General features: G+C 32.2%; 1 protein-coding gene across 1 annotated transcript in view; it reads left to right on the forward strand.

Moving 5' to 3' along the window:
* LOC117008787 (methanethiol oxidase-like) overlaps positions 1-20,414 on the forward strand; it is a 33,095-nt gene extending 12,681 nt beyond the window's left edge. The window contains exons 6-12 of the mRNA XM_033082853.1: positions 1,646-1,828; positions 3,732-3,910; positions 5,624-5,702; positions 6,880-7,001; positions 10,718-10,810; positions 17,566-17,684; positions 20,181-20,414. Of these exons, the coding sequence (XP_032938744.1) occupies positions 1,646-1,828; positions 3,732-3,910; positions 5,624-5,702; positions 6,880-7,001; positions 10,718-10,810; positions 17,566-17,684; positions 20,181-20,343 (938 nt within the window). The 3' untranslated portion in view covers positions 20,344-20,414. The remainder of the gene's footprint in view (positions 1-1,645; positions 1,829-3,731; positions 3,911-5,623; positions 5,703-6,879; positions 7,002-10,717; positions 10,811-17,565; positions 17,685-20,180) is intronic.
* Positions 20,415-20,653: the final 239 nt, after the last annotated feature.

Consider the following 20,653-nt stretch of genomic DNA (forward strand, 5'->3'; position numbering starts at 1 on the left):
AAAAAAATTTAGGGGATGGAAAAATTTTGGGATGGAAAAATTTTAGGGATAGAAAATTTCAGGGATGGAAAAATTCAGGAATTGAGAAATTTCAGGGATAGAAAGTTTTAGGAATAGAAAAATTTAGGGATGGAAATTTTTAGGGATAGAAAATTTTAGTAATGGAAAATTTTAGGGATGGAAAATTTCAGGAATTGAAAAATTTAGGGACAGAAAGTTTTAGGGATGGAAAATTTTAGGGATAGAAAATTTTAGGAACAGAAAATTTTAGGGATGGAAATATTTAGGGATGGAAAATTTTAGGAATTGGAAATTTCAGGGATGGAAAATTTTAGGGATAGAAAATTTTAAGAATGGAAAATTTTAGGGATGAAAAATTTTAGGAATTGGAAATTTCAAGGATTGAAAATTTCAGGAATTGGAAATTTCAGGGATAGAAAAATTCAATCATTGGAGATTTTGGGAATGGAAAATTTTTTGGGATGGAAAAATTCAGGATTTGAGAAATTTCAGGGATAGAAAATTTTAGGAATTGAAAAATTTAGGGATAGAAAAATTTTAGGGATAGGAAATTTCAGGGATAGAAAATTTTAGAGATAGAAAATTTTAGGGAATGGAAAATTTTTGGGATGGAAAAATTTAGAGATGGAAAATTTTAGGGACAGAAAATTTTTGGGATGGAAAAATTTAGGGATAGAGATTTTTAGGGATAGAAAATTTTAAGAATGGAAAATTTTAGGGATGAAAAATTTTAGGAATTGGAAATTTCAAGGATGGAAAATTTCAGGAATTGGAAATTTCAGGGATAGAAAAATTCAATCATTGGAGATTTTGGGAATGGAAAATTTTAGGGATGGAAAATTGTAGGGATGGAAAATTTCAAGAATAGAAAATTTTAAGAATGGAAAATTTTTGGAGTTGAAAAATTCAGGAATTGAAAAATTTAGGGATGGAATTTTTTAGGGATAGAAAATTTTAAGAATGGAAAAATTTAGGGATGGAAAAATTCAGGAATTGAGAAATTTCAGGGATAGAAAAATTTAGAGATAGAAAATTTTAGGGATAGCAAAATTTAGGGACAGAAAATTTTAGGAATGGAAAATTTCAGGGATAGAAAATTTTAGGGATAGAAAATTTTAGGGATGGAAAAATTTAGGGATGGAAAATTTTAAGAATTGGAAATTTCAGGGATAGAAATATTCAATGATAGGAGATTTTGGGAATAGAAAATTTTAGGGAAGGAAAAAATTTCAGGGATAGAAAATTTTAGGGATAGAAAAATTCATGGATAGAAAAATTCAATTACAGAAAATTTTAGAGATGGAAAATTTCAGGAATTGAAAAATTTTAGGGATGGGAAATTTTAGGGACGGAAAAATTCAGGAATAAAAAATCTTAGGAATAGGAAAACTCATGGATAGAAAAAATTAGGAATAGGGAATTTCAGGAATTGAAAAATTTTAGGAATAGGAAATTTTAGGGATGGAAAATTTTAGAGATGGAAAAATTCAGGGATAAAAAATTTTAAGAATAGAAAAATTCAGGGGTAGAATAAATTAGGAATGGAAAATTTCAGGGATAGAAATAATTTTATTTCAAGCTTTTTTCATTTCTCCAACCCCATTTTTTTAAATTTTTTTTCCAGGCACTTTTGTCCTCCTGGATGGAGAAACTTTTGAAGTGAAAGGAAATTGGGAAAAAGGAGAAAAAATTCCCAGTTTGGGCTACGACTTCTGGTACCAACCCCGGCACAACGTCCTGCTGAGCACGGAGTGGGGCGTCCCCAAAATCCTCAGCCGGGGCTTCGACCCCCAGGATGTGCAGAAAGGTCTGGGAAAATAAAAAATTCCCAAAAAATGTTAAAAATAGCATTTTTTGGAGTGAAAATTGGTTAAAATTTGGATTTTTTAGAGCGAAAATTGGTTAAAATTTGGATTTTTTAGAGCGAAAATTGGTTAAAATTTGAATTTTTTAGAGCGAAAATTCGTTAAAATTCGGATTTTTTTTAGAGCGAAAATTCATCGAAAATTGAATTTTTTACAGGAGAAATTTCCCCCAAAATTGAATTTTTCAAAGCAGGAATTCATAAAGAATTTGATTTTTTAGAGTAGAAATTCTCCAAAATTTGAATATTTTAGAGTGGAAATACCTCAAAAATTCCATTTTTTAGAGCAAAAATTGCCACAAAATTGAATTTTTTAGCGCAAAATCCACAGCCAGGGCTTCGACCCCCAGGATGTGCAGAAAGGTCTGGGAGGATCAAAAAGTCCAAAAAAAAAGTTAAAAATAGCAATTTTTGGAGTGAAAATTGGTTAAAATTTGGATTTTTTAGAGCAAAAATTGGTTAAAATTTGGATTTTTTAGAGCGAAATTTCGTTAAAATTTGGATTTTTTTTGGAGCGGAAATTCCTCAAAAATGTGATTTTTTTAGAGCAGAAATTCCCCCAAAAATTGAATTTTTTAGAGGAGAAATTCATAAAGAATGGGATTTTTCAGAGGAAAAAATCATTAAAAATCGGATTTTTAGAGCAGAAATTCCCCAAAAAATTGAATTTTTCAGAGAGAAAATTAATTATATATTGGATTTCTTTAGAGCAAAAATTCAGTAAAATTTGGATTTTTTTAGAGTGAAAATTCATCAAAAATTTGAATTTTTTAGACTGGAAATTCCTCAAAAATTGCATTTTTTAGAGCAAAAATCTGTTTAAAATTTGGATTTTTTAGAGCGAAAATTGATTAAAATTTGAAATTTTTTTGCGGCAGAAATTCGGATTTTTTAGAGCAAAAATTCATCAAAAATTGGATTTTTTAGAATAGAGATTCATAAAGAATTGAATTTTTTAGAGCAAAAATTCCCAAAACAGTTGAATTTTTCAGAGTGGAAATTGGTCAAAAATTGAATTTTTCAGAGAAGAAATTGACCAAAAATTGGATTTTTTAGAGCAAAAATTCCCACAAAATTGAATTTTTTAGCGCAAAATCCTCAGCGGGGGCTTCGACCCCCAGGATGTGCAGAAAGGTCTGGGAGAATCAAAAAGTCCAAAAATTCCAAATTTTTAGAGTGAAAATGTGGTAAAAATTGCAATTTTTGGAGTGAAAATTGGTTAAAATTTGGATTTTTTAGAGCGAAAATTCGTTAAAATTCGGATTTTTTTTAGAGCGAAAATTCATCAAAAATTGAATTTTTTAGTGGAGAAATTCCCCCAAAAATTGAATTTTTTAGAGCCAAAATTCATTAAAAATTGCAATTTTTAGAGCAGAAATTAATAAAGACTTGGATTTTATTAGAGCAGAAATGCATTAAAAATTGATTTTATTTGAGCAAAAATTCACCAAAAATTGAATTTTTTAGAGCAGAAATTCCTAAAAAAACCTGAATTTTTCAGAGCAAAATTTCTTCAAAAATTGGATTTTTTAGAGCAGAAATTCCAAAAAAAATTGATTTTTTTTAAAGAGCAAAAATTCACCAAAAATTGAATTTTTACAGCAAAAATTCATTAAAAAATTAAATTTTTCAGAGCAGAAATTCCTCTAAAATTGGATCCAATTTTGACCCCAAAAAATAAAAAAAAATTCAAATTTTTAACAACAAAAACCCCTAAAAACCCAAATTTTAACCCCAAAACCCCCTTTAAAAAACCCTAAATTTTTTCCCCACCCCCAACCCTCCTTCAACTCTTCAAATTTTTTAATTTTTGATCAATTTTAAATTTTAAAAATTTTTTTTTTAGGGTTCTACGGGCGCCGAATCAACGTTTGGGACTGGAGCGAGCGGCGCCTGATCCAGGAACTGGATTTGGGATCGGGATCCATCCCGCTGGAAATTCGATTCCTGCACGACCCCAAAGCTGCTCAGGGCTTTGTGGGCTGTGCCCTGAGTGGGGAAATTTGGAGATTCTACAAAAATTTGGTAAATTCCTGCGATTTTGGGCAAAAATTTGGGATTTTTTGGGGATTTTTTTGCGCCATTTTGGGATTTTTTTGGGATTTTTTAAATGGAATTTTGGCTTTTTTTTGGATTTTTTCCATGGATTTCTGAAGGTTTTGGGGACATCCACAGGTTCTAAAAAACTTCAGTGAGTTTGGGGTGAAATCTGAAAATTTTGGGATTTTTTTGTAGAATTTTAGGTTTTTTTAGGGATTTTTCCATGGAATTTCGGGTTTATTTCACGTTTTTTTCCGTAGAGCGTTTGGGGTTTTTCCATGGAATTCCTGGAGATTTTTAAGGTTTTTTCCAATGAAATTCTGAGGGTTTTAGGGAGATCCACAGGTTCTATAAAAACTCAGTGAGTTCCTGGGATTTGGGGTGAAATCTGGGGATTTTGGGCAAAAATTTGGGATTTTTAGGGATTTTTTTGCGCCATTTTGGGATTTTTTTGGGATTTTTTAATGGAATTTTTGGGGTTTTTTTGGGATTTTTTCCATGGAGTCCTGAGGGTTTTGGGGACATCCACAGGTTCTAAAAAACCTCAGTGAGTTTGGGGTGAAATCTGAAAATTTTGGAATTTTTTGGTGGAATTTTAGAATTTTTTTGGGATTTTTCCATGGAATTTCGGGTTTATTTCACGTTTTTTTCCGTCGAGTGTTTGGGGTTTTTCCATGGAATTCCTGGAGATTTTTAAGGTTTTTTTCAATGGAATTCTGAGGGTTTTAGGGAGATCCACAGGTTCTAAAAAATTTCAGTGAGTTTGGGGTGAAATCTGAGGATTTTGGGCAAAAATTTGGGATTTTTAGGGATTTTTTTTGCGCGATTTTGGGATTTTTTTTGTGATTTTTTAATGGAATTTTGGCTTTTTTTGGGATTTTTTCCATGGATTTCTGAGAGTTTTAGGGAGATCCACAGGTTCTAAAAAACTTCAGTGAGTTTGGGGTGAAATCTGGGGATTTGGGGAAAAAATTTGGGATTTTTTAGGGGGTTTTTTGGTGAAAATTTGGGATTTTTTAGGAATTTTTTCTTGGATTTTTTGGGATTTTTTCATGGAATTTTGGGGATTTTTCCTCAGAATTTTTGGGGTTTTTCTATGGAATTCTTGGGGTTTTTCATGGAATTATTAGGATTTTTTCATGGAATTTTGGGGATTTTTCCATGGAATTCTTGGGGTTTTTTATTTAATTTTTGGGATTTTTCCCAAAATTTTTGGAGATTTTTCCATTGAATTTTTGGGATTTTTTATTTAATTCTTGGGATTTTTTATGAGAATTTTTTGGGATTTTTCCATGGAATTCTTGGGATTTTTCATGGAATTCTTGGGATTTTTCCTCAGAATTTTTGGGATTTTTCCATGGAATTCTTGGAGTTTTTCCATGGAATTCTTGGGGTATTTTAATTTAATTATTGGGATTTTTCTCCAGTTTTTTTTGAGATTTTTCCCTGAAATTTCTGGGATTTTTCCACTGAATTCTGATAAATTTTGGGATTTTTTTTTTCCCATCCACAACCCTAAAATCCACAATTTCCCCAAAAATTCCCCAAATTCTGATTTAAAACCCAGCAAAAATTTGAATTTTCCTTTTGAAATTCCTGATTTTTCATGGAAACCTCCCAAGTGGGGTTGGGGAAATTTGGGAATTTATGGAAATTTGGGGATTTTGGGTGAAAAAATTTAAATTTTTTTTATTTTAGGATGGAAAATGGGAAGCAGAAAAAGTGATTGAGGTGCCCAGCAAGAAAGTGCAGGGGTGGCTGCTGCCAGAAATGCCAGGTGGGGAAATTTGGGGAAAAAATGGGAAAATTTTGGGGAAAAAATGGGAAAATTTTGGGGAAAAATTGGGAAAATTGGGGGAAAATTTGGGGGAAAAAATGGGAAAATTTGGGAAAATTTTGGAGGAAAAAAGGGAATTTTTAAGGGAATTTTTGGGATTTTTTTGGGGATTTTTGAGATTTTTTGGGAGAGATTTTTGAATTTTTTTGTGGATTTTTGGGAGCGTTTTTGGGATTTTTGGGGGGATTTTTGGGATTTTTGGGGGAATTTTTAGGGGATTTTTTTGGGGATTTTGGGGGGATTTTTGGGATTTTTTGTGGATTTTTTTGTGGATTTTTGAGGGGATTGTTTGGGATTTTTTAGGGGATTTTTTTGGATTTTTGGGATTTTTTTCAGGGATTTTTTTGATTTTTGGGGGGATTTTTTGGGTTATTTTGGGGGAATTTTTGAGGATTTTTTGTGGGATTTTTTAGGGGATTTTTTTGATTTTTTGAAGGATTTTTTTGGGATTTTGGGATTTTTTAGGGGATTTTTAGGGGATTTTTGGGATTTTTTAGGGGATTTTTTGGGGAATTTTTGGGATTTTGGGGGGAATTTTTTGTGGATTTTTTTGAGGATTTTTGAAGGGATTTTTTGGCATTTTTAGGGGATTTTTTTTATTTTTTCAGGGATTTTTTGTGGATTTTGGGATTTTTTGTGGGATTTTTTTAAGGATTTTTGGGATTTTTTGGGGGGATTTTTAGGAGATTTTTTTGTGGATTTTATTGAGGATGTTTGAGGGGATTGTTTGGGATTTTTGGGGATTTTTAGGGGATTTTTTGAGGATTTTTTTTGGGATTTGGGGATTTTGGGGGGGATTTTTTTTAGGATTTTGGGGGGGATTTTTTTGGATTTTTTAGGGGATTTTTAGGGGATTTTTGGGATTTTTTTCAGGGATTTTTGGGATTTTTGGTGGGATTTTTTGGGATTTTTTTGGGGGGTTTTTGGGATTTTTTGTGGATTTTTTTGACGATTTTTAGGGGATTTTTTTGGGGTTTTTGTGGGGTTTTTTAGGGGATTTTTTTGATTTTTTGAGGATTTTTTGGGGGATTTTGGAATTTTTTTTTTTTATTTTTGAATTTTTTAAGATTCTCCCTCCTTCCCCCCCCTGATTTTTCTCTGGAATTTTCCCTGGCAGGTCTGATCACCGACATCCTGATCTCCCTGGATGATAAATTCCTTTATTTCAGTAACTGGATCCACGGCGACGTTCGCCAGTACGACATCAGCGACCCCAAAAACCCCAAACTCGTGGGGCAGGTCAGCAAAAAATCCCAAAAAAAACCTAAAAAAACCTCCCAAAAAAAATCAAAAAAATTCACAAAAAATCCCCAAAAAAATCGTCCCAAAATAATAGAAAAATCCCCAAAAAATCCCAAAAAATCCGCCTAAAATAATAAAAAAATGACCCAAAAATTCCCAAAAAAAATCCCAAAAGTCCTCCAAAAAATCCCCAAAATTCCCCCAAAAATCAAAAAGAAATCCCCCAAAAAAATTCCCCCAAAAAACCAAAAAATCCCCCAAAAAATCCCCCAAAAAAATCCCCCCAGACAGCCCAAACTCGTGGGGCAGGTGAGCAAAAATTCCCCCAAAAAACCCAAAAAATCTCCCAAAAATTCCCCCAAAAATAATTAAAAATACCCCAAAAATTCCCAAAAAAATCCCAAAAAATTCCCCCAAAAATAATAAAAAATGCCCCAAAAATTCCCAAAATAATCCCAAAAAATTCCCCCCAAACAACCCAAACTCGTGGGGCAGGTCAGCAAAAAATCCCCCAAAAAAACCCAAAAAAAGCTCCAAAAAAATAAAAAAAAATCCACAAAAAATTCCCAAAAAAAATCATCCCAAAATAATAAAAAAATCCCAAAAAATTCCCAAAAAAATCCCCCAAAAATTCCCCCAAAAATAATAAAAAATGACCCAAAAATTCCCAAAAAATTAAAAAAAAATTCCCCCCAAAAATCCCAAACTCGTGGGGCAGGTCAGCAAAAAATCCCAAAAAAAACCCAAAAAAAGCTCCCAAAAATAATCAAAAAAATTCACAAAAAATTCCCAAAAAAATTCCCCCAAAAATAAAAAAAAATCCAAAAAAATCCGCCTCAAAATAATAAAAAATGCCCCAAAAATTCCCAAAATAATCCCAAAAAATTCCCCCCAAACAGCCCAAACTCGTGGGGCAGGTCAGCAAAAAATCCCAAAAAACACCCAAAAAAAGCTCCAAAAAAATAAAAAAAAATCCACGAAAAAATTCCCAAAAAAATCCCTAAAAACTTAAAATAAAACCCCAAAAACCCCCCCAATAATCCCCGAAAAAAAACTCAAAAAAACCCCGAAAAATTAAAAAAAAATTCAAAAAAAATCCCCAAAAAATCCCCAAAAAATCTCTAAAAAAATCTAAAAAATACCAAAAAAATCCCCAAAAAATCCTGGAAAAAATCCCTCAAAAATCCCAAAAAAAACCCTGAAAAAAACCCCAAAAAACCCCAAAAAATTAAAAAAAAATTCAAAAAAATCCCCAAAAAATCCCCAAAAAATCTCTAAAAAAATCTAAAAAATCCCAAAAAAATCCCCAAAAATCCCTTAAAAAAATCCCAAAAAAATGCAAAAAAACCCCCAAAAAATCCAAAAAAATCCCTGAAAAAATCCCCAAAAACCACCAAAAAATCCCCAAAAATACCCAAAAATCTCGGAAAAAAACCCAAAAAAATCCCCAAAAATCCCTGAAAAAATCCCTCAAAAATCCCAAAAAAACCCTGAAAAAAACTCAAAAAAATCCCCAAAAAATTTAAAAAAAATTAAAAAAAATCCCAAAAAAAATCCCCAAAAAATTTCTAAAAAAATCTAAAAAATCCCAAAAAAATCCCAAAAAATCCCTTAAAAAAATCCCAAAAAATACAAAAAAAACCCAAAAAAAATCCCAAAAAATCCCTGAAAAAATCCGAAAAAAACCCCAAAAAATCCCCCAAAAAATCCCAAAAAATTTTAAAAATCCCCAAAAAAACCCCCAAAAATCCCCGAAAAAAACCCCAAAAATCCCCAAAAAATTAAAAAAAAATTCAAAAAAATCCCAAAAAAATCCCCAAAAATCCCTTTAAAAAATCCCAAAAAAATGCAAAAAAAAATCCCCAAAAAATAAAAAAAAATGCAAATAAAACCCAAAAAAATCCCACAAAAAAATAAAATAAAATCCCCAAAAATTCCCCAAAAAATTAAAAAAATTCAAAAAAATCCCAAAAAAATCCCAAAAAAATCTTAAAATAAATCTAAAAAATCCCAAAAAAATCCCCAAAAATCCCTGAAAAAAATCCCCAAAAAATAAAAAAAAAAACCCCCAAAAAAATCCCAAAAAATCCCTGAAAAAATAAAAAAAAAACCCCAAAAAATCCCCAAAAAATAAAAAAAAAATTCAAAAAAATCCCAAAAAAACCCCCACAAAAATCTCTAAAAAAAATCTAAAAAACCCGCAAAAATCCCTGAAAAAATCCCCAAAAAATTGAAAAAATCCCCCAAAAAAACCCCAAAAATCCCCAAAAAAACCCCAAACAATCCCCAAAAAATTTAAAAAAAATTCAAAAAAATCCCAAAAAAATCCCAAAAAAATCCCAAAAAGTCTCTAAAAAAATCTAAAAAATCCCAAAAAAATCCCCAAAAATCCCTGAAAATAATCCCCAAAAAATACAAAAAAAACCCCAAAAAAATCCTAAAAAATTCCTTAAAAAATCCAAAAAAATCCCCAAAAAATCCCCAAAAAATCTCTAAAAAAATCTAAAAAATCCCCAAAAATCCCTGAAAAAAATCCCAAAAAAATTTTTAAAATCCCCAAAAAAACCTCCCAAAAATCCCTGAAAAAAACCCCAAAAAATCCCCAAAAAATTCAAAAATAATTCAAAAAAATCCCAAAAAAATCCCAAAAAATCTCTAAAAAAATCTAAAAAATCCAAAAAAATTCCCAAAAATCCCTTTAAAAAATCCCCAAAAAATGCAAAAAAAATCCCCAAAAAATAAAAAAAATGCAAATAAAACCCAAAAAAATCCCACAAAAAATCCCTGAAAAAATCCCAAAAAATCCCCAAAAAATTAAAAAAAATTCAAAAAAATCCCCCAAAAACCCCAAAAAAATCTGAAAAAAATTCTAAAAAAATCCCAAAAAAATCCCCAAAAATCCCTGAACAAATCCCCAAAAAAATGCAAATAAAACCCCCCAAATCCCCTCAAAAAATCCCTGGAAAAATCCCAAAAAATCCCCAAAAAATTAAAAAAAAATACAAAAAAATCCCAAAAAAATCTCTAAAAAAATCCAAAAAAAATCCCCATAAATCCCTGAAAATATTCCCAAAAATATGCAAAAAAACCCCAAAAAAACCCTCAAAAATCCCAAAAAAATCCCTGAAAAAATCCGAAAAAAACCCAAAAAAATCCCCAAAAAATTAAAAAAAAAATTCCAAAAAATCCCAAAAAAACCCCCAAAAAATCTCTAAAAAAATCTAAAAAATCCCAAAAAAATCCCCCAAAATCCCTGAAAATATTCCCAAAAAAATACAAAAAAACTCCCCCAAAAATCCCAAAAAATCCCTGAAAAAATCAAAAAAAACCCCAAAAAATCCCAAAAAAATTTTAAAAATCCCCAAAAAAACCCCCAAAAATCCCCGAAAAAAACCCCAAAAAATCCCCAAAAAATTCAAAAAAAATTCAAAAAAATCCCAAAAAAATCCCCAAAAATCCCTTTAAAAAATCCCAAAAAAATGCAAAAAAAATCCCCAAAAAATAAAAAAAATGCAAATAAAACTCAAAAAAAATCCCACAAAAAAATAAAAAAAATCCCCAAAAAATCCCCAAAAAATTAAAAAAAATTCGAAAAAACCCCAAAAAAATCCCAAAAAAATTCTAAAAAAACCCCAAAAAATCCCCCAAATTTTTTTTTAATAAACCCCAATTATTTTTTTAATAATTCCTGACTTTTTTCTTTTTTTTTCCAGGTGTTTTTGGGGGGCAGCATCAGCCGAGGAGGAGCCGTGACCGTGCTGGAGGATCGAGAACTGCGCCAGCAACCGGAGCCCTGCGTCATCCAGGTCACAATCAACAACAAAAATTTGGATTTTTTTACCAAATTTTACAAATTTTTCACATCCTGAGGTTGGATTTTATTTCATAGTGAAGTTTCCCAAATTTTGGAGGTTTTTTTCCCAAAAAAAATCCGAAAAATTTGAATTTTTTGACGTACGAACTCCCCGCAAAATTGGATTTTTTTCTCAAAAATTCCTAAAAAACCAAATTTTTTTCTCTGAAAAAAATAATGGAATTTATAAATTTGGGATCAAGATAAATATTCCCAAATTTTTGAGGTTTTTTTCCCCAAAAAAATAAAAAAAAATTGAAATTTTTGACACCAAAAACTCGACCCTGAGGTCAATTTTTACTTCCCAAAAATCCTAAAAATCAAAAAAAAAAATCCAATTTTTTCCTCAAGATGGGGAAAAAAAATCATGGAATTTATAAATTTAGGATTAAGATAAATATTCCCAAATTTTTGAGGTTTTTTCCCAAAAAAAAAATCCAAAAATTTGAAATTTTTAGCACCAAAATCCCCCCTGAGGTTGAATTTTCTTTCACAAAAATAAAAAAAAATTCAAATTTTTTTCTCAAGATTGGGAAAAAAAATCATGGAATTCATAAATTTGGGATCAAGATAAATATTCCCAAATTTTTAAGTTTTTTTCCCAAAAAAATCCAAAAAATTTGAAATTTTTGACACCAAAATCCTTCCTGAGGTTGGATTTTCCTTCCCAAAAATTCCAAAAAAATCCAATTTTTTTCTCAAGATGGGGAAAAAAACCCATGGAATTTATAAATTTGGGATCAAGATAAATATTCCCAAATTTTGAGTTTTTTTCCCCCAAAAAAATCCAAAAAATTTTAAATTTTTGATACCAAAATCCCCCCTGAGGTTGAATTTTCTTTCACAAAAATAAAAAAAAATTCAAATTTTTTTCTCAAGATTGGGGAAAAAAAATCGTGGAATTTATAAATTTGGGATCAAGATAAATATTCCCAAATTTTGAGTTTTTTTCTCCAAAAAAATCCAAAAATTTTTAAATTTTTGATGCCAAAACCTTTCCTGAGATTGGATTTTCCTTCCTTAAAATCCCAAAAAAATTCAATTTTCGCCCCAAATTTTTGGGATTTTTGCCCCAAAACCTTCGAATTTTCCCCAAAAATTTAGGATTTTGGATTTCCTGGATGGGATTTTTGGGATTTCAGGGGAAAAGGATCCCAGGAAAAATTTTAAAAAATTCCAAAAAATAGCCAAAAAAATTCAAAAAAATCCCAAAAAATTCAATTTTCACCCCAAATTTTTGGGATTTTTGCCCCAAAACCTTCAAATTTTCCCCAAAAATTTAGGATTTTGGATTTTCTGGATGGGATTTTTGAAATTCATGGGAAGAGCATCCCAGGAAAAATTTAAAAAAATTCCAAAAAAATTCAAAAAAATCCAAAAAAATTCAATTTTCACCCCAAATTTTTGGGATTTTTGCCCCAAAACCTTCAAATTTTCCCCGAAAATTTGGGATTTTGGATTTTCTGGTTGGGATTTTTTTATTTTCATGGGAAGAGGATTCCAGGAAAAATTTAAAAAAATTCCAAAAAATGGCCAAAAAAACCCGAAAAAAATTCCAAAAAATCCGAAAAAATTAAAAAAAAATCCCAAAAAATTCAATTTTTACCCCAAATTTTTGGGATTTTTTGCCCCAAAACCTTCAAATTTTCCCCTAAAATTTGGGATTTGGGATCTCCTGGATGGGATTTTTGTGATTTCAATAGAAGAGTTCCCAAGAAAAATAAAAAAAAAATTCCAAAAAATAGCCAAAAAAATTTTAAAAAAAATTCAAAAAAATCCCCAAAAAATTCAATTTTCACCCCAAATTTTTGGGATTTTTGCCCCAAAACCCTAAAATTTTCCCCAAAAATTTGGGATTTTGGATTTTCTGGTTGGGATTTTTGGGATTTCATGGGAAGAGGATTCCAGGAAAAATAAAAAAAAAATCCAAAAAAATTCCAAAAAATAGCAAAAAAAATCCAAAAAAATCCCAAAAAATTCAATTTTCGCCCCAAATTTTTGGGATTTTTACCCCAAAATTTGTGATTTGGGATCTCCTGGATGGGATTTTTGGGATTTCAGGGGAAAAGGATCCCAGGAAAAATTTTAAAAAATTCCAAAAAATAGCCAAAAAAAACGGAAAAAAATTCCAAAAAATCTGAAAAAATTAAAAAAAAATCCCAAAAAATTCAATTTTCGCCCCAAATTTTTGGGATTTTTGCCCCAAAACTTGGGAGTTTTACCCCAAATTTTATGATTTGGGATCTCCTGGATGGGATTTTTGAATTTCCAGGGGAAGAAGATCCCAGGAGGGCCCCAGATGCTGCAGCTCAGCCTGGACGGGCGCGGGGACAAAAATCCCAAAAAAATTCCCCAAAAATTCAAATTTTACCCCAAATTTTTGGGATTTTTGCCCTAAAACCTCAAGATTTTCCCCTAAAATTTGGGATTTGGGATCTCCTGGATGGGATTTTTGGGATTTCATGGGAAGAGGATCCCAGGAAAAATATAAAAAAAATTACAAAAAAATTCCAAAAAAATCCCAAAAAATTCAATTTTCACCCCAAATTTTTGGGATTTTTGCCCCAAAACCTTCAAATTTTCCCCAAAAATTTGGGATTTTGGATTTTCTGGATGGGAATTTTTTATTTTCAGGGAAAAAAGGATCCCAGGAGGGCCCCAGATGCTGCAGCTCAGCCTGGACGGGCGCCGGGACAAAAATCAAAATAAAATCCCAAAAAATTCAATTTTCACCCCGAATTTTTGGGATTTTTACCCCAAAACCTTCAAATTTTCCCCAAAAATTTGGGATTTTGGATTTTCTGGATGGGATTTTTGGGATTTCAGGGGAAGAGGATCCCAAGAAAAATAAAAAAAAATTCCAAAAAATAGTCAAAAAAATTTTTAAAAAAATTCAAAAAAATTCCCAAAAAATTCAATTTTCGCCCCGAATTTTTGGGATTTTTGCCCCAAAACCCCAAAATTTTCCCCAAAATTTGTGATTTGGGATCTCCTGGATGGGATTTTTTTAATTTCCAGGGGAAGAAGATCCCAGGAGGGCCCCAGATGCTGCAGCTCAGCCTGGACGGGCGCGGGGACAAAAATCCCGCAAAAAAATTAAAAAAAATCCCAAAAAATTCAATTTTCACCCCAAATTTTTGGGATTTTTTGCCCCAAAACCTTCAAATTTTCCCGTAAAATTTGGGATTTGGGATCTCCTGGATGGGATTTTTGAAATTCATGGGAAAAAGATCCCAGGAAAAATTTAAAAAAATCCAAAAAAAATTCAAAAAAATCCCAAAAAATTCAATTTTCGCCCCAATTTTTTGGGATTTTTGCCCCAAAACCCCGGATTTTTTTGGGATTTTTACCCCAAATTTTATGATTTGGGATCTCCTGGATGGGATTTTTTAATTTCCAGGGGAAGAAGATCCCAGGAGGGCCCCAGATGCTGCAGCTCAGCCTGGACGGGCGCGGGGACAAAAATCCCAAAAAAATTCCCAAAAAATTCAAATTTTAACCCCAAATTTTTGGGATTTTTGCCCCAAAACCTTCAAATTTTCCCCTAAAATTTGGGATTTGGGATCTCCTGGATGGGATTTTTGTGATTTCAATAGAAGAGTTCCCAAGAAAAATAAAAAAAAAATTCCAAAAAATAGCCAAAAAAATTTTTAAAAAAATTCAAAAAAATCCCCAAAAAATTCAATTTTCACCCCAAATTTTTGGGATTTTTGCCCCAAAACCCCAAAATTTTCCCCAAAAATTTGGGATTTTGGATCTCCTGGATGGGATTTTTGTGATTTAATGGGAAGAAGATCCCAGGAAAAATGAAAAAAAAAATTCAAAAAATAGCCAAAAAAATTCCAAAAATTCCCCAAAAATTCAATTTTTGCCCCAAATTTTTGGGATTTTTGCCCCAAAACCTCAAGATTTTCCCCTAAAATTTGGGATTTGGGATCTCCTGGATGGGATTTTTGTGATTTAATGGGAAGAAGATCCCAGGAAAAATTTTTTAAAAATCCAAAATATTTTTTAAAAAATTAAAAAAAAATCCGAAAAAATTCAATTTTCACCCCAAATTTTTGGGATTTTTGCCCCAAAACTTGGGAATTTTCCCCCAAATTTTATGATTTGGGATCTCCTGGATGGAATTTTTTAATTTCCAGGGGAAGAAGATCCCAGGAGGGCCCCAGATGCTGCAGCTCAGCCTGGACGGGCGCGGGGACAAAAATCCCAAAAAAATTCCCAAAAAATTCAAATTTTACCCCAAATTTTTGGGATTTTTGCCCTAAAACCTCAAGATTTTCCCCAAAAATTTGGGATTTTGGATTTCCTGGTTGGGATTTTTGAAATTCATGGGAAGAGGATCCCAGGAAAAATAAAAAAAAATTCCAAAAAATAACCAAAAAAACCCGAAAAAAATTCCAAAAAATCAAAAAAAATTCAAAAAAAACCCCAAAAAATTCAATTTTTACGCCAGATTTTTTGGGATTTTTGCCCCAAAACCCCAAAATTTTCCCCCAAAATTTAGGATTTTGGATTTTCTGGATGGAATTTTTTTATTTTCAGGGAAAAAAGGATCCCAGGAGGGCCCCAGATGCTGCAGCTCAGCCTGGACGGGCGCGGGGACAAAAATCCCAAAAAAATTCCCAAAAAATTCAATTTTCACCCCAAATTTTTGGGATTTTTACCCCAAAATTTATGATTTGGGATCTCCTGATGGGATTTTTGAAATTCATGGGAAGAGGATCCCAGGAAAAATTAAAAAAAAATTTCAAAAAATAGCCAAAAAAATTTTTTAAAAATTAAAAAAAATCCCAAAAAATTCAATTTTCACCCCAAATTTTTGGGATTTTTGCCCCAAAACCTTCAAATTTTCCCCAAAAATTTGTGATTTGGGATCTCCTGGATGGGATTTTTGGGATTTCAAGGGAAAAAGATCCCAGGAAAAATTTTAAAAACTCCAAAAAAAATTCAAAAAAATCCCAAAAAATTCAATTTTCGCCCCAAATTTTTGGGATTTTTGCCCCAAAACCTTCAAATTTTCCCCGAAAATTTGGGATTTTGGATTTTCTGGTTGGGATTTTTTTATTTTCATGGGAAGAGGATTCCAGGAAAAATAAAAAAAAAATTCAAAAAAAATTCGAAAAAATAGCAAAAAAAATCCAAAAAAATCCCAAAAAATTCAATTTTCACCCCGAATTTTTGGGATTTTTGCCCCAAAAGCTTCAAATTTTCCCCAAAAATTTAGGATTTTGGATTTTCTGGATGGGATTTTTGGGATTTCAGGGGAAGAGGATCCCAAGAAAAATAAAAAAAAATCCAAAAAATAGCCAAAAAAATAAAAAAAAAATCAAAAAAAATTCAATTTTCACCCCAAATTTTTGGGATTTTTGCCCCAAAACCCCAAAATTTTCCCCCAAAATTTGGGATTTTGGATTTCCTGGATGGGATTTTTGGGATTTAATGGGAAGAAGATCCCAGGAAAAATAAAAAAAAATTCAAAAAAAATTCCAAAAAATAGCAAAAAAAATCCCAAAAAATCCCCAAAAATTCAATTTTCGCCCCAATTTTTTGGGATTTTTGCCCCAAAACCCCAAAATTTTCCCCCAAAATTTTACATTTGGGATCTCCTGGATGGGATTTTTTAATTTCCAGGGGAAGAAGATCCCAGGAGGGCCCCAGATGCTGCAGCTCAGCCTGGACGGGCGCGGGGACAAAAATCCCAAAAAAAATCCCAAAAAATTCAAATTTTACCCCAAATTTTTGGGATTTTTGCCCCAAAATTTTACATTTGGGATCTCCTGGATGGGATTTTTGGGATTTCAAGGGAAAAAGATCCCAGGAAAAATTTTAAAAACTCCAAAAAAAATTCAAAAAAATCCCAAAAAATTCAATTTTCGCCCCAAATTTTTGGGATTTTTGCCCCAAAACCTTCAAATTTTCCCCGAAAATTTGGGATTTTGGATTTTCTGGTTGGGATTTTTTTATTTTCATGGGAAGAGGATTCCAGGAAAAATAAAAAAAAAATTCAAAAAAAATTCGAAAAAATAGCAAAAAAAATCCAAAAAAAATCCCAAAAAATTCAATTTTCACCCCGAATTTTTGGGATTTTTGCCCCAAAACCTTCAAATTTTCCCCAAAAATTTAGGATTTTGGATTTTCTGGATGGGATTTTTGGGATTTCAGGGGAAGAGGATCCCAAGAAAAATAAAAAAAAATCCAAAAAATAGCCAAAAAAATAAAAAAAAAATCAAAAAAAATTCAAGTTTCACCCCAAATTTTTGGGATTTTTGCCCCAAAACCCCAAAATTTTCCCCCAAAATTTGGGATTTTGGATTTCCTGGATGGGATTTTTGGGATTTAATGGGAAGAAGATCCCAGGAAAAATAAAAAAAAATTCAAAAAAAATTCCAAAAAATAGCAAAAAAAATCCCAAAAAATCCCCAAAAATTCAATTTTCGCCCCAATTTTTTGGGATTTTTGCCCCAAAACCCCAAAATTTTCCCCCAAAATTTTACATTTGGGATCTCCTGGATGGGATTTTTTAATTTCCAGGGGAAGAAGATCCCAGGAGGGCCCCAGATGCTGCAGCTCAGCCTGGACGGGCGCGGGGACAAAAATCCCAAAAAAAATCCCAAAAAATTCAAATTTTACCCCAAATTTTTGGGATTTTTGCCCCAAAATTTTACATTTGGGATCTCCTGGATGGGATTTTTGAATTTCCAGGGGAAGAAGATCCCAGGAGGGCCCCAGATGCTGCAGCTCAGCCTGGACGGGCGCCGTCTCTACGTGACCACGTCTCTGTTCAGCGCCTGGGACCGGCAGTTCTACCCCGAGCTCATCAGGTGGGGCTGATTAATCACTCATTAATCACTCATTAATCACTAATTAACCATTAATTAATCACTAATTAATCCCTCATTAACCATTAATTAATCACTAATTAACCACCAATTAATCTCTAATTAACCACTAATTAACCACTAACAAATCACTAATTAACTGCTAATTAATCAATAGTTAATCACTAGTTGCCATTAATTAATTACTAACCACTAATTAACCACTAACTAATCACTAATTAATCACTTATTAATCAGAAATAAATCGTTAATTAATGACTAATTAACCACTAATGAGTCATTAATCACTAATTAGTCGCTAATTAATCATTAATTAATCAGTAATTAATCACTAATTAACTGCTAATTAATGAATAATTAATCCCTATTTACCATTAATTAATCACTAATTAATCGCGAATTAACCACTAACTATTTACTAATTAACCACTAATAAATGCCTGATTAATCACTAATTAACCACTAACTAATCAGTAAATAACTGCTAATTAATCAGAAATAAATTGCTAATTATTCACTAATTAACCACTAATTATTCAGTAATTAATCACGAATTAATCACGAATTAATGGCTAATTAACCACTAACTAATCACTAATTAGCTACTAATTAATTACTAATTAATCACTAATTACCACATATGAATCACTAATGCATCGCTAATTAACCACTAATTAATCAGAAATAAATCACTAATCACTAATTTAGTACCACTAATTAATCGCTAATTAACCACTAATTAACCACTAATTATTCAGTAATTAAGCACTAATTAACCACTAATTAATGGCTAATTAAGCACTAATTAATCACCTCATTTTTCCCCTAAATTCCCCATTTTTTCCCCAAAATTTCCCATTTTTTCTCCTAAATTCCCCATTTTTCCCCTAAATTTCCCATTTTTTTACCCTAAATTTTAAATTTTTTACCCTAAATTTCTCATTTTTACCCCATTTCCCCCCATTTTCACCCCATATTCTTCAATTTTTTTACCCTAAATTTCCCATTTTTCCCCCTTTTCACCCCATTTTTCCCTATTTTCACCCCATATTCCCTCATTTTTTACCCTAAATTCCCCATTTTTTACTCTAAATTCCCCATTTTTCCCCATTTTCACCCCGTTTCCCCCATTTTTTACCCTAAATTCCCTATTTTTACCCTAAATTTCTCATTTTTACCCCATTTTCCCCTCGTTTTTTTCCCATTTTCACCCCATATTCTCTCATTTTTTACCCTTAATTTCCCATTTTTTACCCTAAATTTCCCATTTTCCCCATTTTTTACCCTAAATTTTCCATTTCACCCCATTTTTTACCTTAAATTCCCCATTTTCACCCTATTTTTTACCCTAAATTCCCCATTTTCCCCTAAATTTCCCCATTTTTCCCCCTAAATTTTTCATTTCACCCCATTTTTACCTTAAATTCCCCATTTTCACCCCATTTTCACCCTAAATTCCCCATTTTTTTCCCCTAAATTCCCCATTTCTTCCCCTAAATTTCCCATTTTTCCTCCTTTTCACCCCATTTTCACCCCATTTTTTACCCATTTTTACCCCATTTTTCCCCTAAATTCCCATTTTTCCCCCGTTTTCACCCCATTTTTTACCCTAAATTCCCCAATTTTTCCCCTAAATTTCCCATTTTCACCCCATTTTCCCCCATTTTTTACCCAAAATTCCCCATTTTTTCCCCTAAATCCCCCATTTTTTACCCTAAATTCCCCATTTTTCCCCTAAATTCCCCATTTTTCCTCTAAATTCCCCATTTTCCCCATTTTCACCCCATTTTTTCCCATTTTCCCTCATTTCAACCCAAATTTTTCCCGATTTTCAACCAAAATTTCCCATTTTCACCCCATTTTCCCCCGAAATTCCCCATTTTTTACCCTAAATTCCCAATTTTTCCCCATATTTCCCCCTAAATTTCCCATTTTTCCCCCTAAATTTCCCATTTTCCCCCATTTTTCCCCTAAATTTTCCATTTCACCCCATTTTTACCTTAAATTCCCCATTTTCACCCCATTTTCTCCCCTAAATTCCCCATTTTCCCTCTAAATTCCCCATTTTTTACCCTAAATTCCCCATTTTTTCCCCAAAATTCCCCATTTTCCCCTAAATTTCCCATTTTCCCCCTAAATTCCCCTTTTTTTTTCCCCTAAATTCCCCATTTTCCCCCTAAATTTCCCATTTTTCCCCTAAATTCCCCAATTTTCCCCCTAAATTTCCCATTTTTTACCCTAAATTCCCCATTTTCCCCCTAAATTTCTCATTTTTTCTCCTAAATTCCCCATTTTTCCCCTAAATTTCCCATTTTTTCCCCATAAATTTCCTCCATTTTTCCCCCTAAATTCCCCATTTTTCCCCCTAAATTCCCCATTTTTCCCCCTAAATTCCCCATTTTTCCCCCTAAATTCCCCATTTTTCCCCTAAATTCCCCATTTTTCCCCTAAATTCCCATTTTTCCCATTTTTCCCCAGGCAGGGCTCGGTGCTGCTGCAGCTGGACGTGGACACAGCCCAGGGGGGGCTGAGCCTGAACCCCAAATTCCTGCTGGATTTCGGCAAAGAGCCGGGGGGGCCCTGCCTGGCACACGAGGTGCGCTACCCGGGGGGGGACTGCACCTCTGACATCTGGCTCTGACACTGCAGGGAATTGTTCTGGGAAATTAAGGAAATTTTTTGGGAATTTTTTGTGATTTTTTTAAGGATTTTTGGGGATTTTTTTGGGATTTTTTGGGATTTTTTCTGATTTTTTTCTGATTTTTTTCTGATTTTTTTCTGATTTTTTTTGGATTTTTTTGGATTTTTTTTTTTAGATTTTTTAGGGATTATTTGGGGATGTTTTTAGGGGTTTTTTGGGGTTTTTTGGGGAATTTTTTGGGATTTTTTCGGGATTTTTTTGGGATTTTTTAGGGTTTTTTTGGGATTTTTTGGGGATTTTTTGGGATTTT

Source organism: Catharus ustulatus, chromosome 30 (genome assembly GCF_009819885.2).
Source record: "Catharus ustulatus isolate bCatUst1 chromosome 30, bCatUst1.pri.v2, whole genome shotgun sequence".
NCBI lineage: Eukaryota > Metazoa > Chordata > Aves > Passeriformes > Turdidae > Catharus > Catharus ustulatus.